The 26441-nt window shown below is 51.8% G+C and overlaps 1 protein-coding gene across 1 annotated transcript; it reads right to left on the reverse strand.

Moving 5' to 3' along the window:
* Positions 1-19884: 19884 nt before the first annotated feature.
* On the reverse strand, positions 19885-26236 carry APLN (apelin). Its single transcript, XM_033201538.1, is given in 3 exon segments — positions 19885-19993; positions 19995-20056; positions 25833-26236. Coding segments are annotated over 3 exon segments (234 nt in total). The 5' UTR covers positions 25900-26236; the 3' UTR covers positions 19885-19888.
* Positions 26237-26441: the final 205 nt, after the last annotated feature.

A 26441-nucleotide genomic window follows, 5' to 3' on the forward strand; every position in this document is an offset into this window, starting at 1 on the left:
TTTGTTAGAAGCAAGTTACTTAGCCCAGCCCACATCCAAGGGGACGGGATTAGACAAGGGCAGGAACATCAGGATGAGGGATCACTAGGGACTATCAGAGAAGCTGCCAAGCATGGAAACCAAAGGACTTAGGTGGGGGTAGGATCGATTGTTGAAATGCCTGCAGAGACATTGAGGAGGAAGAAGAGTGAGGAGGGGCATAGAGTGAAAGCCAGAGAGCAGGAGTAGGAGAATGGGAAAACGTCTGGTAGAGACCATTTGTGTCAGAACTTGGATGGGGTATCGCTGAGCACATTTGAGGGCCAGGGGAAGAAGCCAGTGCAAATGGTGGAGGGGAAGGGAAATGTGGACGCTAGGCTTCTAGGAGAAGAGGAAGGGCATCTTGTCATCTACCCAGAGTAGGACAACTCTGACCAGAAACTGGGGTAATGGCAATGGGGGAGGGGGTAGATTAGAGGGAGGGACGCCCCACCCTTACTTGGGATAAAGAGCTCCCCTCTTGCTTCCCCCCTTCATTTTTACTGATTGCTTACTTGGTGCCAAGCATTATCAGAAACACACACAGTGCTCTGTAGGTAAAAAAGTACTTTTCCATATACAGTTTACCCTTGAACAATATGGGTTTGAACTGCACTGGTTCACTTATTCATGGATTTCTTTTTTCAACCAAACACAGATTGAAGATAGAATATTCGCATATTGTGAAACCTGTGTACATGGAGGGGTGACTTTTTGTGTATGTGTCTCAAAGGGCTGACTGTGGGACTTGAGTATACATGGATCCAGGGGGTCCTGGGACTAAACCCCCGTGGATACCAAAGGATGACCATACAGGCTTACTTGAGCCTCATATCAATCCAGTGAGGCTAGCAGAACAAGGATCTCATTGTCCCTATTTTAGGTGAAGAAACAGATGCAGAGAGGTGACATGGCTTTGCCTAGGTCATATAGGCAATAAACAGCCAAGCCGGGACTAGAATTCAGGTATCCAGTCTCTAAGTGTTTCAAGTCTAGTGCTGGCTTCTCATTAGGCCTCAGCACTTTCAGCGTGCTGCTCCTCTGCTCAAGTCCTCTCCCTTGAGTCTGTAAGGTCAAGAACTCTCTTGCCCTACAGGGAACCGAATGAGAGTTTCCAGTTCAAGCAGGCCAGACAACGGCTGAAAATTAGTGAGAATTCCTTGACTATCAATCAAGAGGCTGTAACCCGAATTAAGGTTGAAGTTGTGAGGGTGGTGTGGGGAAGCCCCTGCATAGTGAGGTGGTAAGATGCATGCCATAGGTCAGTGGGACTCTAATTAGGTCCAGTGAGGGAGTGTTGGGGAGAGTATTCACGTGGGCCAAGTAAGGGCCCGCAAGGAAGACAGGCAGGCTGGGAGCCTGGCTCTCACTGCGAATGAGCTGTCCCCATTATATCCTCTTCCAGCCACTCAGCCCTGCTGGCTCTCCAAGCAGTTGACAAGCCCAGTGAAAGAGTTTCCATCCAGGCCTGGAAGGCCCCAGTGAGAGCTGGGCAGCTGCTTTTATCCAGCCTTGGCAAGGCCTTTCAGCTGGAGTCCAGCCCACTTTGGGTAACATTTGGAAACTTACTGAGGAAATGGAGATCTCCCTTTTAGGAATCCTGCCCCACCCCTGCTCCCACCATGGGTCTTAGTTTTTCCCCAGGAAACCTGGAGCATCTTGAGACTGGGGACTGTGTCTGCCCCAGCAGGCAGGAAACCAGCGGCTCAAACTTCCAAGCCCTTCCCTTTGTGAGCTCCTAGGATACACGCAATTCATTCTGACCCTGGGACAAGGAGCCAGTGAACCAGTCATCTATAGCCACCTGAGCTACACAGGGCCCCAGAGAAACCTTCCAGACCCTCATTTATCAGCTAAAGAAATTGAGGTACAGAATGGGGAGGGATTTGGTCCAGGATCACAGAGCCACTGAGTGGCAGAATGGGAGGGCCATAGTTTGGAGGAGACTTGATGCTACAGAAAAAGGGACTGTCAAGCAGCTAAGGTAGGAGCTCCTCTAAGCAGAGTTTAGAGAGTCGATCCAAGAAACACTTGAAGCATGCGAGTGGCATAGACTAGGTGCTCAACAAATGGGGCATAAATAAATAAATAAAACTGATTTTTGCTGCGGGGGAGCTGGGAAGGACGAGGCCACAAGAATAGAAAACTCTACCCTGGTCTGGGTCCTGCTGGGTCCAGATCAGTGACACTAGAATAGCCAGCTGGGCTTTTTTCCCATGGGAAAGTAGGACAACTCTGACCAGAAACTGGGGTAATGGCAATGGGGGGAAGGGGTAGATTAGAGGGAGGGACGCCCCACCCTTACTTGGGATAAAGAGCTCCCCTCTTGCTTCCCCCTTCATTTTACTGATTGCTTACTTAGTGCAAGCATTATCAGAAACACACACACACACACATACACACACACACACAGCATTAATGCACACGATCTCTATGAGGCAGGCACTATCATTGCCTCCATCTTATAGATGAGGAAACTAGCCTCGAGAAGTTCAGTGCCTTGCCCTTAGTCTCCCAGCTGATAAGAAGTAAAGCTGGGATCTGAACCCAGGCCATCTGACTTCAATACCTATGCTTCTAATCACTAGGTTATACTGCAGTTTCATTGAGCAAGGCAGCTTGTAGTGGAGCTGCTGCCCCTGCGGATCGAAGGCCCACTCACTGACACACTCACAGCCACCCTTGCTTGGAGGTGGCATAGCAGGGCACAAGTTGGGGTTGCCAGAGGCCCCAAGGTCTCCACTCCACCTCTGTCTTGGGGCCTTAGGTGTCTCCCTCCTGGCCTCTTTTAGGAATGGTAGGGCCATTAGCCCAATGAAGGCTTTGCCATGAGTTTCTCAGACCTTTGCAGGGATAGCAGGGCCCTAAGGAGACTGAACCAGGGTGGAAAAATCTGAATAGGAATGGAGGAGGGTACAGGGCAGCCCATTATTATCTCTGGTCATTTAACACTTATGAAACACCTACTATGTGCTTGTACAGGGGGCTGAGACTGTAGCAACGGACCAGAGACCTATCCCTGCAGTTAGAGAGCTCACAGTCTAGAGGGGGAGAGCAACTAGCAAACAGACTACAGAGAGGGAAACTGAGACCCAGAGAGGTCAAAGGTCTTGCCCAGGAACATTCAGTGGGTGAGTCACAGAGCTGGTCCCAGAGTCAGTGCTTAGACTCCCAATCCAGCATGATCCCTGCTACAGCAAAAGCAAGCAAATGCAAACAAGCTCAGATGAAAGAGGGGTGTTATGAACTAAGGAGAGGCATGAGGCAGGCAGGGTTAGGCAGAAGGGCTATCCTACTGGAGCTGGAGTTCAAAGGAGGGTGCTTCAGTCTGAATGTGTCCCCCAAAATTCATGTGTTGAAATGTAACAGCGAATATGACAGTATTATGAAAGTCTCCACTTTCGGAGGTGAGTCATGAGGGTGGAGCATTCATGGATGGGATTAGGGCCCTTATAAAAGGGTTTGAGTGAGTAGGTTTGTTTGGCTTCTGCTCTTTTGCCATGCGAGGACACAGCATTCCTTCCCTTTTGCTCTTCTGTCTTTTCCACCACCTGAGGACACAAGTGTCCCTTCCTTCCAGAGGATGCAGCAACAAGGTGCCGTCTTGGATGCAGAGAACCTGAAAGCAGCTTGATCTTGGACTTCCCAGCCTGCAGAACTGTAAGAAAGAGATTTCCAGTTATAAGTGACTTAGTCTCAGGTATGTTGTTACAGCAGCACAAACAGACTAAGACAGGAGAAGGATATCCAGGTGGAGGGGTGTGACTGGAGAAAGTTCAGTGCTCAATGAGCCCCAGTGAAGTCCCAGAAAAGCCACTGGCAGCAGCCCACACGCTTGGGCGGTTCCTGGACAGCCAAAGGAGGAACCACACCCATCAGGCCCACCAGCCTTGGTTGTGGCCCAGCAAGGCCAAGCATTTAGTAATTGGGGAAGTGACTGCCTGCTGCCGCCCCAGTCCAAATGAATAATTATGGAATGTTTACATGATGTGGTGTTCCTGACACCTTCTCAAGTTTCCATGGCAACTAGGAACCACCGCCCCCCACCCCAACTCAACCCACAAGATGTTCTGTCTGTTGTGGCCAGCAGCTGTGTCATGTTGTGAATAAATAACACATGCCCGGCCTTGGAGACTGGAGTTACCCTACAGTCATCCCTGATGGGGCAGACTTAGTGAGGGGATGAGGGTGCAGCAGGCAGTAAGGTGTCTCTAATGCTTTGAATGCATCCACCTGCCTCAGCCTAGTGTCACCGGAGATAGGCCATGGGTCAGCCTTCATTCGGTGGTCCCTCCTGGAGCTAGTAATGAGACACCCCTGCTAAAGATATGCTCAATGTTTAATACACCCAAGCTTTAGTTCACTCCCCTTGAGCTTTTGTTTTCTTATCTGTTGAAGATACCCATGCCTGTCTCAATAACTTGTTATAAAGAAGAGATAAGATGACAACAGGGCCAGGTGAATATAGGAGGTGGAGGTTGGAGCGAGATCGCGCCATTGCACCCAGCCTGGGCAACAGAGTGAGACCTTGTCTCAAAAAAAATAAAAAGATGACAACCAGCCTAGAAAAATGTATCCTACCATAATGCCTAGCACTTAGTAGATGCTTAAAAATGTCACATCTGGAAGGTTTGTTCTAAACATTTGTGCCTGCCCCCACAACTGAACCTCAAGTTATTGAGATGTCTCATTACTAGCTCCAGGAGGGACCACCGGAATGAAGGCTGACCCATAGGTAGAAGGGCAGAAGCTCCAGCGGTCCTCTCTATATTCAAGAGATTCTCTTGCGTGCCACCACGCCTGGCTAATTTTTGTATTTTTAGTAGAGATGGGCTGGAAGTCAGAGAACCCAGAATACACCAGGATGTTATTGACCTCTAATCTGCCCCCACAACAGAACCTTCTCTCCACCCCAGCTCCTGGAGTAACCCTACAAACGTGAGACTCCTGAGTTTTAGTTCCGGCAGCCCTAATGATTGGCGGTCTCAGTCTCTCTGTCTGGACTATGAGATGGAGTGGCCTAGACCAGAGGTTTTTCAAATTGTGTTCCACAGAAGCTTGGATGCCTCAGGGGACTCTGTGGTAGGGAGAGGGATGAGACTGAATGGGTGGGGCTCTGGGCCCCTGAGCCTACTTTGATGGAATTTACATGTGCCAAGGCTTTAAAAAAATAGTTTGAGGTCAGGCACAGTGGCTCATGCCTGTCATCTCAGCACTTTGGGAGGCCAAGTCAGGTGGATCATCTGAGGTCAGGAGTTCGAGACGGGCCTGGCCAACATGGCAAAACCCCGTCTCTATTAAAAATACAAAAAAAAAGTAATAATAATTAACCGGGTGTGGTGACAGGCACTTGTAATCCCAGCTACTCAGGAGGCTGAGACAGGAGAATCACCTGAACCCGGGAGGCGGAGGTTGCAGTGAGCTGAGGTCGTGCCATTGCCCTCCAGCCTGGGCAAGAGAGCGAGACTCTGTATAAAAAAAAAAAAGTTTGAAAACTCTGACCTCATGCTTTTGGCTTTGATAGGGAAAGAGAGCTCCTTGGCCGCTTCCTCAGCCCCAGAGTGCATGAGTTCCCTGGCCGGGGAGCAGATACACCAAGAGAGGCACTGGATCCCAAAGGTACCCCAAAGCTCCATTTTCTCCCACACCACCCATCCTGAGCTGTCTTTCTGTCCCAGAACTCCTCCCTGACAGTTCCAACTGCCCAAAACCAGGCTACTTCCACCAGATGCCCTGAGGAACAGTATGGCAAGGGGCCCTGGATAGAGAAGAGACTGAGGAGGAGGAACAGGCCCTGGCCACCTCTTTCCCTTAGGAGGTTACGACAGTTCCCAGTGGCCCAACCTCCCAGGGCGTTCTCCCAGAGTGTGGAGGGCGGGGGCCTAATCTGCATTTGGGACAAAGCCTACCCGGTGCTCGAGTGTTGTTGTCATGGAAACTCAGAAAGGTGTTATTAGCATCTTTTCAACTCGGTGGCCCTGTGTGGTCCGGTCCATGCAATCTTAGCAGTAGCACACCATCACCCTGGCAACCCATTAGCCTAGTGTTGTTACCATGGAAACTCCAGTAGAGTCGATCAGTCCGGGAAGTTCCCAGAGGAGACAGGCGCTGGGAGATCTGCCCAACAGTGCCCACTCTGAGGGTCTCCCAGCTGACAGTGACCTGCTCTGCTTACACTGACGGTAGTTTAGGATCTTTTCTGGAGCGAGCTCACAGTCCATGTGACAGGAAAGAATTTGGCCCTGCAGACTGGCAGGTCTATGCCTCGTTACCATGGAAATGCTGTTTGTCAGGATCTCAAAGCACAGTGCAAAACTAAGTCTTCCAGGAGACTGAGGCTGGCAGGAAAGGAAGCCGTGATCCTGTTCTTCATTCACATGCCCATTCATTCATTCGTTCATTCAGTATTTAGTGCACACTCATTAACACAGTGGTCACTGCATATGTCCTGCGCTCTAACTGGAGCAAACAGGTGGGCTTACCAACTCTCTTCAGTTGAAAAGTATATTGAGGTGGAGGGGACCACCTTACTTCCTGTGTCAACCTCCATTGGAGGAAAAGGAGTTGACATACCCAAAGGAATGGGATCAGGGGGTCTCTGTGTGTCGAGGGGTACAGGGAGAATGCTTGCTTTCTGTAGCCTCCTGTTTTTCACCTATCCCCTGCTTAAGTCTTCAGGAAACAGATCTTTGTGTGGTCTGAATCACCAAAGGCTTGGCCAGACATGCTAGAAGTTTCCAGCAGCCATAGCTATGTGAAGTTAGGATAGGCTACGTTGGGAAGTAATGAGTTCCCCATCACTGGAGATGTACAAGCAGAGGCAAAAAATCCTGCCCAGTGAGGGCCGTGTAGAGCCCACAGAGCACAGCGATTCAGAGCTCAGATTCTGGAGCCAGACAGCCAGGCTTCAAATCTTGGCTCAGTTTACCAGCTGTGTGACTTTGAGCAATTCACTTAATCATACTGAGCCTTGATTTCCTCATCTGTAAATGGGAATGATAAGAGTTTCTACCTCATGGGCTTGTTGTGGGGATGGAATGAGTATAATATATAAAGCACTTAGAACAGTACATAACATATAATTGCTCAAGAAATGGTAGCTTGTATTATCCCTTGATGGCCCAACAAAGGTCCCTGCCAAGCTTGAGATTCTATATGACTATGGGTCACAAATCTTCCTGCACACGGAGAATCAGAAAGGGACTCTGGCAAGGGTAAGATTCTGTGCCGACCAGAGCGCTGGCTGAGGGTAGCATCTCAGAGCTTTGAGCTCACCACTTGTGTGCTTCTAGCAATGGTTTTCCTTTCCAAGTACTTTTGGATCCAGTGTCTCAATTGGGTCTAAAGACAACAGCAAAGGGTACAGTTACCATCCCCTTGAGATAGATAATGGGAAGTAAAGCTAAGAGGGGGAGAGTGGTTCACCTACCAAGTGGTACAACTGGGATGAAAGCTTCCTCTCTGTCACACCGCCTCACCGTCCCCAGGGGCACCATAAGGGGAGGACAGCAGTTGGGAAGGGGCAAGTCACGGGCTGGGCAGAGGAGGAGCCCAGCATGACAGTAGCCTATGAAAATCAACTTTCCACTGTCTGCACTTCTGCAAGGAGGGGTTGAGGCCAAAGCCAGGGAGCAGAAGAGGGTGTTTCCTAGAAATGCTGCGGGTGTGGCTGGTGTGCTCCACCCATGGGCAAAAGACAAGGCTCAGCCTGCGTGTGAGCACTCACTTGGAGCTGAACTTGGAGCCTCCAGAGCTCCCATCCCTCTGAGCTCACTCAGAAAGCTTTCCTTTTGGGCAAAGTCCAAGGGGGTCATTCAACTGTGATCTGACACTTCTGCTTTCAACCTAATAGCTCAAGTATTTAACGGATGGCTCATGGCCTCACCAAGGGATTTTGCTTGCTGAGACTAGCAAGGTGGGCTAGTGTTTTCATGCCATTTGGAGGAGCAGTGAGAAAGGATTGTTTAAAAAAAAACCTTGCCTGAGAACAAGAGTAACGCCCTAACTCGTGGCCTCATGAAGCTCCAGGTTAAAATGCACATGTCACCTGGGAGTATGGGAATTGGACAGGGGCAATAGTGAAAATCTTTAATAGCCAGCAAGGTCTGGACACCAACTGATTAGAATGTTTGCTGGCCAGAAACACGCTGTAAGGATGCACCAGCCCAGATAGAGGAAAACAGCAGCCCTGGATGTGGGCCGTGGCAAGGGCCGGGTGAAGGGAGGGTTTGCTCCTTGAGGCCTCTCCCATGAGCACACGCAGGAATCAGATCTGCCTGTGGCCACCAGAAGGTATGAGATTTCCCATAGCAGCTGTAGGGGGTGGGGCAGGGTTGGTGTACCTGGTAGGGGGAAAATTGGTGGGAACATGGGGCTCACTGGGGGAAGAGCTCCTTGGGACAGCTTGAGGGCCAGACAGCCTAGAACAGTCCTGTAAGGATGCAAATGGGGCCTGACCTGGCCTTGGAGACCCAGATGCTGCCCTCTGCCCTCGCAGACTTCACCCCTGGTGCCTCTGGGTGGCAACTCCTCTCCCTCTCTTAGTGAACAGACATACGAACTATAATATGCTACACAGCGCGCAGCAAATATGCATACCCATTCGGTGTTCACACAAGCACATGCATGGAGCCCACGTATGCCCATGACCTGTAGAGGCAGGCACCCTCTCACTCTCTCAAGTCAGAGGGGCACACCCGCAAAATTGTTCAGACTCAGAATCTTGGAGCAGAAGTAATTTTAGAGCTGCCCCCCTTAAAAAAGCCGTCTTTGATTAACACCAGTCAGCCACTCCTCTACACACACTTTGGCCTCTGCTCGTTCTCACACCTCCTGCCGAACAGGAAAGAGGAGATGACCTCGGGAACTTTCTTATAATGGCCTGTGCCTAGACTTGGCGCAAGCCTCAAGAAGTCCCTGCAGTTCCAGGACTGAGCCAGCAGGGGGCAGCCGCTCATGACACACTGGGTTTCCCCCAAAGAATAAGCAGGCTTGGAGGAGAAAGGGAGGCCGAGCGCAAAGAAAGGGAAACATTTAAGAAATTTCCAAAGTGTCAGGCCATCAAGCTGACCCAGATGCATGTAGCCAGCCACTCCTGTGGGTGGGGAATTCTCAGCGCTTCATATTCAGCTGGTGAATTTGATAGAGTCTGGGCAAGTTATCGGAAGAGGATGTCTTAGTGACCATAGTACATCCTGCTTGCCACAGAGGAAATCAGCCAGCACACAGGAGTTCAGCGGAATCTCTCATTCTGCAAGTCACAGCCTCTCTCAGGGCCTGCTTCGTTGTCTGTGAAATGGGTTTAACAATAAACCACATCTGCTTCCTCCCACCTTGGCGCTTTGGACACAAGCCCTGTGCTCCCTCTGCTGAGACCTCCTTTCTCCAGCTTAACCCCTACTCACTCCTGAGGTGTCAGCTCCCACTTCACCTCCAGGAAGCTTTCTCTGACCCCAGATCGTACACTCAGTGATAAACTTCCTAGAGGCCTGTTTTCGCCTCCAGAGCCCTTGCCACAGTTCCTGGTTAGACATTCGGTTGTGATTTTTGAATAACATGTTTCCCTCTCCAGGTTATAAGGAATGTGGTATAAAGTAGGCCCTCAATAAACATTCAGTGAATGCTGAGAAATGAATTCCCATAGCCCCTTTACAGATCAAAAAGCACTTTCACATGCAAACAGGGTGGTCTTCATGGCACCCGCTAAGAAAGGTGGGTTTTTTTTCCCCCTGTTACAAGCACAATACTCTCTACCGTACCAAACATTTTAACTTCAGAAACTTCAGTCACTAGAAGTCCAAGAGGGAGCCGGAGATTCTTACTTCCATTTTAGAAAAGGTAAAGCTGAGGCCCAGAAAGGTGAAGTGACTGACCCAGGCTTGGAACTTGGAGGAGTCAGGATGTTTAAGTCTCTGCATCCCGTGCTGGAAGGTATGATCATTATATTCCCTTGTTATCACTGTCAGCATCATCACCTCCATCGTGGCTATGGCCATGCCTGATCTGGCAAGGAAGTGTACGGTTGGCGAGCACAAGGGCTTTTGGAGGTGACGGGGAGAAGTCTGGGTTCCAATTCTGGCCTCACCTGCAGGTGACCTTCAGGGCTAGGAGAGCATCCAGGGAGGCTTTATGGGGGGTGGCAAGCCTTGGCTAGAAGTTGGAGGACCCGGAGAATTGGAGGAAGATGGAGAACCTGGGAAGGGAAGTCTGGGGAAACTAGAAGAGCACCGGAAATGGGGTTTGGGTGACTTAGGCTGCGGCTTTCCCTGCTTCTGCTTCCTAAAAGATGGGTATGAAGCTCCCTCCCTTGCAGGTCCTGCTGAGGCCAGTGCGCAGGCTGAAGGCCAGGGGAACATCCCTGGGGTTGCAGGGGAGTGGTACAGAGGGCACTGTGGCTACAACAGCTAGTGAGGGCTGTCACACCCTCACCACACACCTCCTTTCAGTGGTGCCTCCCAGAGGAAAGGTGAGGACGAGTCTTTCTCCACTGTTCCTCCTCCACAGTCCCTTGCATGGTGTCCTGCACAGATTAGGCGTTTTTGTTGTTGTTTTTGTTGTTATGTTTGTTTGAGACGGAGTCTCGCTCTGTCATCCAGGCTGGAGTGTAATGGCACAACCTCCGCCTCCCAGGTTCAAGGGATTCACCATTCACCCACCTCAGCCTCCTGAGTAGCTGGGACTACAGGTGCCCACCACCATGCCCAGTTAATTTTTGTATTTTTATTAGAGACGGGATTTTGCCATGTTGGCCAGGCTAGTCTCAAACTCCTGACCTCAGATGATCTGCCCACTTCAGCCTCCCAAACTGCTGGGATTACAGGCGTGAGCCACCGTGCCTGGCCAAGGGTAGGTGTTTTTTAGCTGATTGTCCAGGAGGCTGATTATTTGGGGTAGGGGTAGGCCAAAGAGCTCTTTCTAGGCTTGGGTTCTAAAAGTTTTGGCATAGATTGAGAGAAGGGGAGCTCCTTTTGAAACTTACACAAGGCCTGGGACCTAAAACTTGACAGGCAATTTGGGAGTGGGAATGGGGGTGGGGCAGGCTGTGGAGCTGATCTGGGGAGTAGCCCAGAGTAGAGGGAAGGAGGAAAGAGGATAATCAGATCAGAAGATCTCTGCGGTGCTGGAGGTAGAAGGGGCTGTGTGGTGAGATCCCCTCCTCCATCCCCCTGCACTCCTCACTGGGACCTTTTTTCTCCCTGCTTTGTTATCCTCCCTTATCTTTCCATATCCCTCACATCTGAGGAGTTGGGAATTTCCAAAGGAGAGAGGAACTCCAGGCTTCCAGAGAGTTCAGGAGCCTAGAGACATGGGGGATGAAACCCCCATAACATATGCCAAAGTCACCAGCCTCTATCCCTACACCTGCTGGAGAGGGAGCCAGACATGTCTCTGCCTAGATGGAAAAAGGGGCACCCTCTTCCCAGCAGGCCTCCCACAGCCCCTAAATCACAAGCAGTTCTGTTGCCCTGGGACTGAGGGTGCCAAAGCGAAGCCCATTCCCCACAGACGAGAGGTGACTGCAGCCCTGGAGGGAATGATGGCATTTCAGCAGTACCTTTGCCTTCCTTTAAGCAATGCCACCTTGTTTCTGTCAGTTCATTTCACATACCACAGATCTTTAGACTAATGGCTTAGCCTCTGAGTGCCTCCGTTTCCTCAGCTATAAAATGGGATTGTGATGGGAACTGAGTAAGTCAGGACAGGTGAAGCTCCTCGGTGCTTGGCACATGAGAAGCACTCTATATGAGCTTCCTAGGACTATCTAGCTATGTTCTTTTAAGAGTTCACTTACCCTTTCTGAGTCCCACTTTCTTCATTTGTAAAAATAACAGGGCTTAGGGTACTGAATGATCTGTCAGACTCATGTCAGCTCTGCCCTTCTATGATTCTGTGTGTTTAAGGTAGGGAAAGCAGAGATTGTCATCCTATGAAAATAGATGAGGGAGAACCAGGACCCCTAACAGACGAACAGACCTGCCTGGAATCGCACAGCCAGTTACTGGTGAAGCTGGGATTAGGATCCAGAGGTCAGAACCCCAAGTTTCACGCCCCCAGGCTAGCTCTGCAGCAGTGTGCCAATTTTTTAACACTCAGAGAAGATCAGAAAGCATTTAATTTGTGCAAAGGGGGAAGTATGGAATGGAAGTTCCAGCAGCCACTGGGGTTATGGGAAGCTTGTGCAACCCACGTAACCCAGCAGTGGACTCCTTCATTGGCTTAGGTTCCCATTTTCCTGCCATATGCCCAGTTCTTCTCCCAGAGCTCCTCCCTACAGGTCCCTGGGTCAGGTCCTGAATGGCCTCTGGAGGGCAGCCTGAATCACCCCCTACAGCTGGGACCCCAACAAAGCCCTAGTCACAAGCAGAAGCTTCACATCTACCCACCCAGGTGTCCTGGGCAGGTGAGTAGGCTGAGGCCCAGAAAGGGCCAAGGAAAGACTTTGCTAAGCTACCCAGCAAGCCCTAGGTAGAAGCAGATTCAGGACTGGAACCCAGGTTTCTGAGCCCCTAGCCTTGTGCAGAAAGGAACCCCAACAGCCAAGCAGGTATCCTGAAACAGGTGCCTGGCTCCAGACTTCCAGACAGATCAGATGTTAATGGTGAGCACTTAACACCTTTGGAGAGGCCTCCTGGGCTGCTGCCCAAGCTAAGCTTCTACAAAGAAAAATGCCGAGGACCCAATCTGTCCCTGGGGAGGCCCTATAGGTTATCTGGGAGACCAGAAATTTCCAGTGGCTGAGGCACACTCATGGTGGGAAAGAGGACCCTTAGCAGGAGCAGGGAAGCTGTCATAGTTTGTTTTCTGTAGCCACAGACTGGGTAACTTATAAAGAAAAAAACTTTATTTAGCTCACAGCTCTGGAGGCTGGGAAGGCCAAGAGCATGGCACTGGCATCTGGTGAGGGCCTTTTTGCAAATCATAACATGGTAAAATGGCATCACATGGCAAGAGGGCAAGAGTGTGCCAGCTCAGGTCTCTCTTCCTCTTCTTATAAAGTCCCCAGTTCCATCATAGGGGCACAATCCTGATGACCTTATTTAATTTTAATTATGTACCAAAGCCCCACCTCTAAATACCATCAACATTTGAATTTAGGGATTAAGTTTCCAAAATATGAATTTGAAGGATTCATTCAAACCATAGCAGCAGCTGACCTGAGCCGGGGACAGACCCAGGTTTGAGGCTCTACTCACCCATGAGTGGCTCTGTGAATTTGAACAAGTGACCTCACCTCCATGAGCCTGATTTTTCATCTATAAATTGGGGATAATGATGGTTGCCCTGTCCAGTTCTCAGGGCTAGAATGAGGCTTAGCAGAGATAATAATAGCTCCCACTTAGTAAGCTCATAACATGGGCCAGGCACTGTGCCAAACACTTTCCCTGCATCATCGCAGTCAATCCTGACCACAGTGCTATAAAGTGGGCAGCAGCATCCTGCCCAAAGCAGAAACATGGGCTCATCCAGATCAAGACCCTTGCTGCAAGGTCACGCAGGTGAGTAAATGGTGGTGCCAGGATTTGAACCTGATCTGACTCCAGACTTCTTCCACTGGAATCACTCTGTCAGTATGATTATCATCAGAGGCCATCTCATAACCAGTGTATTCAATCACTTAATTCTACACTTTGCTGCAGAATGTAAGTCTTCCCCTTGTGCTCCAGGCAAGGTTCAGGGGCTGAGTTGAAGAGCTTGCTGATGCTTCATTTGAGACAGAGCTGGGCAAACTATGCCCTGCTACCTGCTTTTATAAAGTTTTTTTTTTTTTTTTTTGACACAGTCATGTCCACTGGTGTATGTATTGTGTATGGCTGCTTTTGCACATGCCAAAAACTTTACCTGCGTCGTCACAGTCAATTCCGACCACAGTGCTAAAAAGTAGGCAGCAGCATCAAACTCAAAGAGGTTTGAGTTGGGATAGAGACCATATGGCTCAAAAAGTCAAGAAAACTATCTGGCTCTTTACAGAAAAAGTCTGTTGGCGGCTGATTTGAAACATTCAAGGAAGTGTCCTGGATGCGACTTGGACCTTTGGCTGAAGTCCAAGACAGCGGCAAGGGGTGTCCCTTGCTGGGCTCCTTCTCTGAGCACTGGCCACTACATAGGAAAAGCTGGATTTTCAAAGGAGTCCTAGAGAAGAAGCCTTCCTTTGGAGAGTTACCGAGAATGCTGGCTAAGTCAGCGGCCCTTCTGAAGCCGGAGAGGAAGACATTGAGTAAATCTCTGCCATCTCCTTTGGCAGTTAGCTGGCACAGGCACGCTCTGGTCAGAAAGAAACTTTGGATTGAGACATTTCAGTTGAATAACCTTTAGGCTTGGAGAATTGAATTCTGTAAGGACCTCAGAATGGCTGCTCAGGCCAGGCCTCGTGGTTCCCTCAATGCAGAGGAGCCCAGCCCCTACGGGGGGTACCAAGCCAGCCAGGCCTACAGGAGAGTCTGAAATGTTAGATTTCTAAACAGTTATGGCTCATTTTACACCATACCTGGGGTCCTGAAAAGCTGTGTGTGGTCTGAGTCTGTTTGCCTCCCTAATCTCTGTCATTTCAGAGGCTGCCTAATTCCAGATGGATTTGAAAGAGTGTTGGTTTTCAGGTTCTCTGCCCCCATTCGTCAACGTCTCAGCTCAGGACCTCCAGTCCAGAAACAATCAGTTAAGTGAACTCCTATTTCTTCTCCTAAGCTCTACATTTTGAAAAACAATGCCCTACTCTGCTTCTGTTGTATTTATTTGGTCAAGATATCTCCAAAGGGTAGTAGCAACGCATATCATATGTCCAGCCTTCTTTTGGTCTGAGGTCTAATTATCTTTACAGAAGCCACCAATTTTATTTTCCTTATCCCCTGTCCCAAGGAGGTCACACTTGCATCCACCCAGTAGTATCCAGTTGACTACATATGTTCCATGGACCCTGGTGGCTGCTCCCCCTTCCTTGTCCCCGCCGTCACTGCCCATCATCCTTTCGCCAACTTAACCAAATGCTATTGTGCCTTCTAGGGCCTGTTTTTATCACTTAGCCTCTATTAGCTTTCCCTGATCCCACCAGTCCACACCGTGCCATCTTGTACACGAATTCGTATTGTATTTACTAAGAATATCAAACACAGCTGGGTATGGTGATTCATGCTTGTAATCCCAGCACTTTGGGAAGCCAAGGCAGGCGGATTACTTGAGGTCAGGAGTTCAAGACTAGCCTGGCTAACCTGGTGAACCCCTGTGTCTACTGAAAAATAATAATAAAAATAAATAAATAAATAAATATACAAAAAATTAGCCAGGCGTGGTGGCGGGTGCGTGTAATCCCAGCTACTTGGGAGGGTGAGGCAGGAGAATCATTGCAACCCGGGAGGTGGAGGTTTGAGGTTGCAGTGAGCCGAGATCACGCCACTGGCTTCCCTCCAGCCTGGGAGACAGAGCGAGACTCTGTCTTGGGGAAAAAAAAAAAAAAAGAATATCAAACACGTTTTGTATCTAGTTCTTCTTTCTAGTTAGGGGACCTTCTGTAGTACTGTAGAAAGAATTTGTGTTCTGGAATTTGAAGACCAGATTCTAGATTCACTTATCTAATTCACTGTACACTTATGGGTCGGTATTAAGTTGTCTTGCCCCATGCTCCACCCGCTTCTCCTTGCTTTCACGTGAATTTAGAACTTTGGGGATGATTAGGGAGGTTACAGACTAATCAGCATAAAGTCAGTCCACCTGAAACCTCTGCCTAAAACCAGTTCCTCTGATGACCTGTTTGCCTAAAAGTCAAACTAGTAATTTTTAAATAAGGCATTTTACACCTCTTAGGAATAAGAGGCACGTCCAACATAACATCATTTTTTTTTTTTTTTTTCAGATGGAGTCTGGCTCTGTCACCCAGGCTGGAGTACAGTGGCGTGATCTCGGCTCACTGCAACCTCCGCCTCCTGTGTTTAAGCGATTCTCTGGCCTCAGCCTCCCAAGTAGCTGGGATTACAGGTGCCCGCCACCATACCCAGCTAATCTTTGTATTTTTAGTAGAGACGGAGTTTCACCTTGTTGGCCAGGCTGGTCTCAAACTCCTAACCTCAAGTGATCTGCCCGCCTCGGCCTCCCAAAGTGCTGGGATTACAGGTGTGAGCCACTGCACCCAGCCGTAACACTGCATTTTTAAATCACTATCACAACTTGCAGCATTTTGTCAATAATGAGATTGTTTTGTATGCTTGGGGGTGACTTTTTCTATTTTCTCTCCTATTGAACATTTTTATGACTTTTTAGGGAGTTTGTTTGAAGACCCTTTCTTTAAAATTGTATATTTCTAGCACTAAATACTTGTCAAATCTACAGGATTTCCCACGAGATTTATCAAATGAACCCATTTCGATCCCTCCTCTCTGCTTCTCACTGAGTTTTGCTTTGTAATGTGTATGCATGTGTGCACCTAGTGGGTTTTTAACCAAATTAGCATGTACCCAATGTTCCCTTCTGTTATGCAAGATATTGGCATTTTGACAAAAGCATGAAGTGAGACAGATGGGGCAGAATTATATTCAACTCTTTGCATTTTATTTTTCAGGCTATCTCATTTATCAAGCAACTCTACTTTGTGAAACATAAAATGATACAAACAAAGTCATTATCAAATGTATTTATTACTGAAAACACAACATTTTTCAAGAAAGGCAAACTGGCTAAAAAGTCCTGAAAGTGTTCAAAAGTAGATAAAATAGCAGAAGACACCCACCAAGGATACAAAACAATTTTTAGTAGCGATCCTGCATTTAATCAGCATGTTCTTAAATAAATTGCTTTTGAAAAATTCTTTAAATGACACTGCCAAAAAAATGAGGACACCCAAACAGATGCCAGAAAACCTATAAGGGCTGGATTTTATGTGACCTGGTCATTAAGCATAGGGATTCATTTTGTGAGCTCATGGCAAATCGGTTTGAGGCCAGTTGACCTAGAATCGATTTGGGATGCAGGCACTTACCTCCCTGCATGTGCAATATGTGGGCATGGGGACAACCATGGCCCCCAGGGGAAAGGAACGCCCCTCCTGAACATGACCTCCAAGAGTAAGGGTGAACTGTCAGCTTTTAACTGTTTATTATAAAGACATATTTACACAGAACATCTTTACAAACACATTGAACACAGGGGAAAGGAACAATTTCTTAATGAACAGGGCCTTAATATCTTGCATAAATTAGTATAAGAATCATAAACAACCACTTTAAATAAGGCAGCCCCCCCAGCCCACCCCTACCCTCCTCTGTTCCCTATCTCCCAGCTTTCTCAGCCGTTCCCCACTTTCTCCCCTTCCCCACGGGGCTGGGTTTGGCTGCAGGTCATGGCAGGCCGATGAGGCAGGAGACACAGAAAGGAAGCGGGGAAAGCAGGCCCAATCCCTGATGGGGGCGTCAGTGGCAGAAGAGACTTTCTGGGCATCGACCAGTCCCCACTCCAAGCATGAGCCTTTAAGCAGCAGCAGTGTTAGCAGCAGCAGAGGTAAAGGAAGGCTTGGGGGGGGGGCGGATAGGCAAACATTGGGGTTATTGTGGGACTTGGGGGGCCCTGACTCCCCCGTCCCTACACACACAAAGTTGGGCATCAGGCTTTTGTCTTCCCTTTCTCCCTCCTGGGAAGCCTGCTCAAGCAATAGGTGAGAAAGCTCCCTCCAAGGAATGGCTGGTGATGGCCCCTCATGGAAGCTGGGGCCTCCCGGGGAGAGGGTGCTATTCCTGCTGCACTTCCTCCCATCCTTCTTTCCTTCCTTCCCTTCCTTTGCTTTCTTTTCTTCCTCCTGTCCCTCCTTCCTTCTGCCCTTCCCTTCCTTCTTCTCCCCTCTCCGCCTCCCCCAAAGGAAAAGCCCTGGAAGGAAAGTCCAGTCAGCACGAAGGGAAGGCCATGGAGTCCAATGACTGAAGGCTACCTCATGCTCCTGAAAACCATCACCACAGGGGTTGAACGGTAGTCTCAGTTCCTGAGCCGCCCCTATTAGAGTACCCCGGGTCTGGGAATGCTGCCAGAATGGGGGCAGCTGACCAGTTATGGAACCTTCCAGCCCAGCTGGGGGAATGGTGCAGCAGGGGTAGGTCAGGGAAGTGGGAGCAGCTCCGGCCCCACAACAGGACAGTTCACAGCCAGCTTGCCTCTCCCTTCCCTTCCCCTCCCAGTCACCCCCAGCCCCAGCCTCCGGAAAAGGCACTTCATTTGCTTTGAAAAGACATCATCAAGAGGGAAGAGGACATCATAAAGTAGGAGATGGGAGACCTGGTCCCCATTCCAGCTCTGCAATGACTCTGAGCAGGTCACTCCCCTCTCCAGGCTTCTGTTTTTACAGGCGTTTGCCTAAGAAGGCTAAGTGATCTCCAAGGGTCCTTTCAGTTCTAATATTCTGTGATTCTTGGCAAAAACAACCTCTTGCTTGGCTTTTACTCCTGGGAGGGTATAGAGCCATGTCAGACCCAGCACCCTCCCCTCCTGACTTGGAGCTGGGCTAGCTGGGGATGGGGTGTGGGGGCAGGAAGAAGGGAGTATTGGGAGGCACAGTAAGTCAAGAGAAGGGACAAAGGACTTCACAGGCCCCTCTCCTTTACCTCTTCCTTAACTGAGTAAACACTGATGCTCCACCCATTTCACCAGCGCTCCCCCTGCCACACTTCTGTGCCCCCAGTGTTCCCTGTCTGGATCCCCGCAGCCAGCACCTCTTAAATAGAGTCTCCCCTTGCTTTTCTCTGCATTCCTCCCTGGAGGCCAGGTGAGGGGTCCAACTGACAGGAAAACAAGGGATCTGCTGGAGCCCGCAGAAGGGAGCATTTCCACCTCGGGCCCAGGGCAGACATGAGAAAGGAAGGCCCAAGTGAAGGGTTGGGGCGTTAGATGAGACAGGCAGGGACTAGAGCAGTGGGGACCTGGAGAAGAAGGGAGGCTTTCCGGGGCTGGGTCTCCAAAGTCAGTCCAGGGAGGGGCCAGGAAGATGGACTGGACGGATCCTTGTGAGAGAACGGGAATCATCCAAACTATAGCCAGGAACACGCCACTGGGGGAAGCAGGCAGGTGAGAAGAGCCGGGCCCATCGGTGGCTACAGCAGGTGTGAGGTGAGAGCTGAATGGACGTGAGGCCTCCAGAGAAGCAGACCAATCTATGGAGAAGACAGAACCACAGGGGGTGGGCACTTGGGGGCCCCTTCAGTCCTAAGGAGACAAAAATGACAACAGAGAAGTCATGGACATATCCTAGACCAAAGGAACTCCCCAGGAAAGGAGAGGAGACCCCTTTCTCTCTCCCCCCAACTCACTCAGCCCAAACCTCGAGCCCAAGGCCCCTGAGTTGGTGCCTGCCTGTCCCCATTGCAGTGGGACAGCCAGCAGACCAGGTGAGGGACAGAATTCAGCTCTCCTCTCTCTGCTGCCGCCTTGGTTCTTCCCTCCTTCTCACAGCTCCAGGCAACCACAGCCACAGCTGTCCTCTTGTTCTCTGCCTGAGAGCCCCTAGAGCTCTCTGCCTCCTTCCCCAACTCTGGTGACAGTCTACACTGGACATCTGTAGGTTTGCCCTGGGCATCCCTCCCCAGCCATTAAGGTCCACCAGAATGTCTAGAAATCTCTAAGCAGGCCAGCCTCCCCAACCCCAGGCAGCAGGGTGGAAGGAAGATTGGCCCCAAGTGTCAAGCCCCTCTCTGGGCCTCAGATGAGGAGATCGTCTGTAAAATAAAGGGGCTAGACAGCTGCCCCATAAGCTCTCTTGCCAACTCTAAGTCCCTGTGCGTGTGGCGCCAGGACTGCTTGATGGATGTGTCTGGCCAGTGCTGAGCTGCAGGGTCACCCGGCTTCTAGGCTGTCCCTCTCCCTCCGCTTTAGCACTGTCCACTGAGCAAAGGCTCAAGTACCTGCTTCAGAAAGGCATGGGTCCCTTATGGGAGAGGCGGGGCCGCTGGCGGCGGAATTTCCTCCGACCTCCCTGCCAGGGCCCTGGCCCATTCCTCGACCCTCTGGGCTGCAACCAGGTGGCGGACATTGCCCTCTTCCAGCCCATTCCCATAGGGAAGCCGCATCAGGGGCCCTGCAGGAAGGAGAAAGCCTGTTAGTGAGGAAGGTTGTTGGAAACGAGCAGGGGCCGCAGACCACAGGCCCACGGGAGGGGTGGTCTCTCCATGTGGCGGCACTTCTCATAGATTTTCTTTGTTTCTCTTGTTCATATTGAGGAAAATTTGCCATTTCTGCACTGTCCTGGCACAAACGGAACCTACTACTCACATCTTGCCATTGATGCAGCTGATTTTCTGTCCTTTTGACAGTTATATCATGTTGCTGACAGGCACAAGTGGGTTCTTTGGAACATCATTGGGGGGTGTGCACTTTGGGGCGTCATGCCTGTACTTGGCTGGGTGGCAGGAGGCAGTAATCACCATGGCACCCCTGCGACTGATACACTTCAAACATTTTAGACATATGACATTACAATGACCCTCCTACCACCATGTACCCATCACCTGGATTCAACAGTTATCCAGATGGAGTCACATATGCTTTAGTTATCCCTTTTCTATTTTCCTTGACTGCAGTATTTTAAAGCAAATCCCGAACATCACGTCATTTTACTCCTACATCCTTTGATATGCAGGATGACCCACTTTTGAGTACTAGGGAGCTCATATCTCACCCCTGGGTGTCTCATTGGTGGTTAGGCCTCTCTAGGGCACCAAATCCTCCCAGTGGATGGGGCTGGGCCAGGCGGGTTAAGAGGGAGGGGTCTCTGACTCAGCCTGCCTCATACTGTGACCAGATTTAGAAATCTGAGACCAGATTTAGAGACCAATAAATATTGCACGCATATTTGAGAATGAATAAATGAGAGAATGGTCACCTTCAGCAGCATGTCTGTGCACCAGGAGCGGGGTGGGCTGTGCACGTTGGTACCTCCCCACCAATGCCCTACCTCCTGAAATTCCCGGATCACACCCTACATCCTGTGTCTCATGTAAATTCCTTCCATTTCAATCCCAACTGGCTTCTATTCTGCATTCTGGGGCTCCTCTTTACATCTGTCCACATCTGTCAGGAGGCTTAGAGTAGAAGCCTCCTGACACCAGACTGAGCCCTGACAATGGAATCCAAGTGGTGCAGGGTATCCTTGGGTGCAGTAAGGGAAAAGTCATGCAGGCCAACTCTCACGAAGCCTACAGTCCATGCAGGGAAGCCGAGCTGCCACCCCCAAGACAAGCCTGGTTGGTGACAGCAGGCATGTGCGGAGATGAGATGGTGCCGGGGAAGAGGCAGTCAGGCAGGGTACTTGTGCAATGCCCAGTACAGGCCTGTGCAGATACAGCATCTGAGGCCAGAGATCATGAGTAACAGTCTCTCCCCCTGCACACCATCTGATTTGCCTGCATCTAGATTCCTGTCCCTTGAGCCCCATTGCCATCTACCCAGGAATTCCCACCACTTGCTCACAGTTTCCACAGAGCCTCCCATTGGCTGCTCACACCCCAGTGATACCACTGGCAGTTCCCTCTTCCCCTCTGCCTCTGCCTCCAACATCCCCACACTCTGTTCCTTCCTTGGCTCCTTGGCTCTTGTGAGTCCTCTTCCACTTGCACACAATTTCCAAGTGTTTAGGCTCCTCTTGGGCCAAAAGTGGGGGGTTTGGCCTTAGGGCTCTCTTCCCCCAGGCTTCTGGGCCTGCAGTTCTCCCCACTCACACCCAGACATGCCCACCCCCTCCACAAACACATACATAAACGCATATTCTCCAAGCCTGCACCCTCCTTCCCTCTTTCCCCAAGAAAAATCGTCAGGTCCATGAGGACCCCGCTGTTGAGCTGGTCATTTGGTTAGCTAGCCACAATTCCATGCCAACTTATTCCTTAAATTCATAACCTATGAGAATTAAAGAAAAATTATCTTAGCATTTTGGAGCAGTAAGTATGGATGGAACAAGTGGGCTGCTTCTGTCTGACTATCACAGAGCTACCCTCTTGGCGCCATCTGTGAGGGGGCTGGGGCTAGAGAGGGGGAGGAGGGAAAGACCTTCACTAAGCTCCCCACCGCAGCTGCTTCAGCCTCTCCCTTGAGTTCTGGGGTCCCCACAAGGCTCACCGTGATCACTGAGGATGGATCTGAATGATGCTGATAACGCAGGGGAAGGACCTAGGGGCCTTGTGAAGTGAACCAAGTCAACACTTGGCTCTCACCTCTGCACCTTGAACTGCTGGGGGTGCAGAAGGGATGGGGCAGTGACGCAGGCCATTGTAGCTCAGAGTGGTGGCAGACATGGAGAAGAGAAGCACCGTGCCAGGAGGGGGAGGGTGTCATCTCCATGTGCTCAGCACCCAAGACTGTAAGTCTATGGCAGTCAGAAAGGGAGGGCTAGAGGCCGTATGTCAGGATGGGGAGCAGGCTTGGTGGTTCTGACTCTGGCCAGGAAGATGTCTAGACTCTAGGTCTGCAGAGAAGAACTGCTCTGAGCTGACTGAGCCCCCAGCCAAGCTCTGGAGACCAGCCCTGGGCCTCTTGCATCCCTCCCATTGGGTGGGGGACTCATTGTCCTCAGCATCACCGAGCTCTGCTGGCTCCTCCCGCACTCTGAGCCCATCACCCACCTGTTTCCTACTTTTGATTCTGAGTCTAGCTCACCATCAGATAAGCTGACACCTGAAACCCTGGCTTTATCCTGTCCAAAGGAACAAATTAGAGGCTGTTGATTCTCATCACTGCAGAGGTCTTGACTGTACAAAAGAATTCCCCTTTAGAAATGGAGGCCAGCCCTAATGCACTTAAATATTTTCTTCTAGCTCATTTGCTACGTAAAAGGAGGCTGGAGCAATCCCCCAAACAATCTTGAGCCTAGAGAGATTGGAGCCATTGCCTGCTGAAGCGCCATCAGCCATGAAGCTACAGCATCTCCACGCTGAGAACTGCAGTCGGGGGAGGACAGGATTTGACTTTTATGCAATTTGAACTCCAACCCTGCCAATGCACCAAGAGGTACGTGCGACTTTTCAGGAACATGCCAGCTTCATCAGGAATGACGCACCTGTTTTTCCTCTCAGTCTGGCCTGTCTTGTGATGACTTTAAAAGCCCAAATGTGTCCTCCGTTGGGGACCCCGCTGGCAATGCCCCTCCACTGCTCTGTGGTCCTGCATGTGTCTCTTTGTCTGCCCACCCCCCCATCCCATCGCCTTCTCCAGGGCCCTGTGCTGTCTCCAGTGCCAGCTTTGCTGCCCTGGGATACATCATGCTCTATCTGGCGGCCCTCTGCTTCCCTTGCCTTAGTTCTTTGCGTGGAGAGGCCTGGCTCAGGTTACATGGGTGCTTAGTGCTAAGGACTGGGGATGGAGTGGAGATGCCCTTCCCTGAGCAGGAGGGGTACAGTAGGCTCTCCTCACACTCCCACTGTGACTGCAGGCTTTGAGCTGGGCCTGCGGAGGGGGAGGAGAAGGGGAAAAAGAGAGGTGCTCAGAGACCGAGGGACACTTGGCCCTGGCCCAGGAGTTCTCAGATTCACAAGAGCAAAGTGTATCCCAGGTCAGGAGGCAGTGGAGGAGTGTACACGGTGGTATCGGGGTGATGAGAGGCGGTGTGGAGAGGGGTCGGGGGCAGACATTCCAAGTCAGGACAGACTGTGGAGAGGAGGAAGTATGGCATTCAGGCTGGAACTTTGACTGGGGACTCTGGCCAGGGACAGCACGCCAGTCTGGGCCAAGGACAAAGTGGTTCTGGGATTCCTACTTCTAACCCAGGACAGGAGCCAGCAGGAGCAGGACATGTGTACCTGGACCCTTGGCTGGTGGCCACCTCCAGGGACGTGCCCCTCCTTGGCTCCAGGAGAAGTCAGGGAGTAGAGAAGTCAGTGAGAGCCCTGAAAGTTTCCCACACGAGGCTTGAGCAAAATGTGAGGGCAACGAATTTACCCAAATCAGAGTAGACAGATTACCTAATGAAGACGGGGGAATTAAAGCACGAAGTGGCAGGCTCTGGACCAGCCACACGGTGTTCAGGCATCCTGGCCGACTTCCCTTCCCTTGAAACCAGCTCTCTCCCCTTTGCTAGTACTGTCCCAATGGCTGGGCCCCAGGAGAGTCTGAATGGTTGTCTATTGGCTAGGGGTCTCCCCACAGCCTCTGTGGGGAGCACCAAGTGTGCAGATCCAGAAGCCCCACCTTCCTCTGGAACACTCTCTCTGCACCCAGTCTTTTTCTTCCCTGAAGTCACCACCCTGGACTATTTGCCTGTGGTGGTATTGTACAAGTGTCGTGCCTTGTTAATGACACCAGACGGTAGGCTCCCTGAGGACAGGCTGGTATGGTGTATCATTCGTATCTTACATTAGTATCTTTTGCTCCCTCTGTTACCTGCCTGATAGGAGTTTCTGTGGAAAAAAACCTGCCCACTTCTTACTGTGGCGGTGGCTGACTTCATGCTCAGGTCTTGAAGAGAGAGATCACTGGCCAGCTACCTGGAGGCAGGAGGTGCCAGCCCCAACCACCACGCCTTTCTGAGAAGTCAGGCAGTATTCCCAGGGCCACAACAGGGCCAAAAAGCAAGAGCAGAGAAAGGAGGTGGCCTGCGATGAGAGGCAGGCAGAGCTGGCTGGACCCCTCAGAGGCTCCTGGGCTGCATGCCATCCTCCTGTTCTGGAGGGTTTGGAACCACGTAGGGCCCTGTGCCCTTGCCCTAGGAAACTCATTGCTCTGCCTTCTCCTTCTTTCTGCTCCCACCTCCCTGTGACTCCAGCCATGGTCCTGGCATTAGTCCACCTGGTCTTGGCCTTCCCCTTGTGTGGTGCCAGGCAGGCAGCAATGACAGCCAGATCATAGGACTGTGGCAGCTGGAGGTGGGAGCTGGCAGCCCCAGGAGACATTGACACACAGAGGACAGGCAGCCCGGGATGGGGCTGCTGGGGCTTGGGTGGGGACCAGGCTAGGGGCGGACATGGGCACTAGTGCCAAGTATTGGCAGGTGAGGGCAAAAGGACTCCCCTTTCCTGAGCTGCAGGGAGGGGTCGGGTCAGGTGCTGTGCTTCCTCCTTTGGTGCCTAGCGACAGGGAGACTAAGGTGAAGCATGCCCATGCCTGGGACAGAAAGAAAGGCTGGAGCCAGGATGTAAGAGAACCAAGTATCTGGGGGTGGGATGGAGGCTATGGGGAGGGCATCCTGTGCAGGGGAGGAGGCCAGCCAGGACCTTGGGGTTAGGGAGGAGAAGACCAGCCCAGCCCGGCTGGGCCCGGCCCTGCCTTGGGGTGGCTGCCTCTGCTCACACATGCAGGCCAAAAGGAGCAACAGCTGGGCTCCATGCCGCCACCCCCTCCGCGCACTCCTGCCTATGCAACAAGTGTCACGTCTGCATGTTGGCACATCATCCCCGGTTTCCCGCGCCCCTGGACCGGCGGGAGGCTCCCAGCCTTCAGGGACCAGAAGACGTTTAATATGGGGGCCCAGCCCACCCGACTCTGGTCAGTTCCTTCCACCGATCCACGAGGGAGCGGGCATGTCCCCGGCCTCCACCCTCACCACACGGGGTGCAGGGCATGGGACACGCGGCGCACACCTGTGGTCCTGCGCTCCTGGGACTGCGAGCGACGGTTAGGAGGGACAAGGTGACGGGCAGATGATGCCAGAGGCCAAGTTGAGCCCCGCAAAAGAAGCGGTTCTTGCGGCCAGCAGCCGCCCCATGGCCCGGGGCGCCCTGTCAATCTGCTGCCTGGCGCTAGCCGGCGCGTGGCTGCTACTGCACGGCTCGCGCCGGGCTCCCCGGGAGGCGGGGAGAGTGCGAGGAGGGCGGAGGGAAAGGAGCGCGCCGGCTGCAGCCCGGGCGAGCGGGAGGGCGCGCACTCACCTCCACACACCGCGGTCAAGGAGAGCCAGAGGAGCAGGAGCGCCTGCACGCAGAGCCGCAGATTCATGCTGCTCCTCGGGCCGCCGCGGCCCCGGCGAGCCGGCGCAGGGGAGGAGAGGTCGGGCGCCAGGAGGCCAAGAAAGGCGCAAGCCGCGGCTGGCGCGTGCGGGCGCTGAGCTCGGGAGGCTCCCCGGCCGCTGAGTGTGCGCGCTGAGCCCCGCCGCCCCCGCTGGCCGCCTCCGCTCTTCTGCAGCCTCCTCTCCCGCCGCGGGGCAGCGCCGCGAAGCTGGCCTTGGCGGCTCCGGGAGCGGCAGCGGCGAGCTCTTTCCTAGCAGCTGGCTGCTCAGCCGCGGCTGCAACTGCCCCTGACCCCGGCTGCCAGCGAGAATGCTCCCCGCTCACTCCAGGGGCTGCATTTTGTAGCTTGTGGCTTGGCCGCGAGCCCACTTGGTCATGTGGTCATCGGGAGGGCTAGAGGGGGGGCAGGAAGAGGGAGAGGGAGCGAGCCTCCCGCACCGCCCCCCTCCAGGCACGCACTCTGCAGCCCCAGCCAGAGCGCGAGAGGGAACCCTGAGGTGGCCCCACAACAAAGGCTGCGCGGCCTCTCTG

The sequence above is a fragment of the Trachypithecus francoisi genome, unplaced genomic scaffold (assembly GCF_009764315.1).
Source record: "Trachypithecus francoisi isolate TF-2019V2 unplaced genomic scaffold, Tfra_2.0 Lachesis_group6, whole genome shotgun sequence".
Lineage (NCBI taxonomy): Eukaryota > Metazoa > Chordata > Mammalia > Primates > Cercopithecidae > Trachypithecus > Trachypithecus francoisi.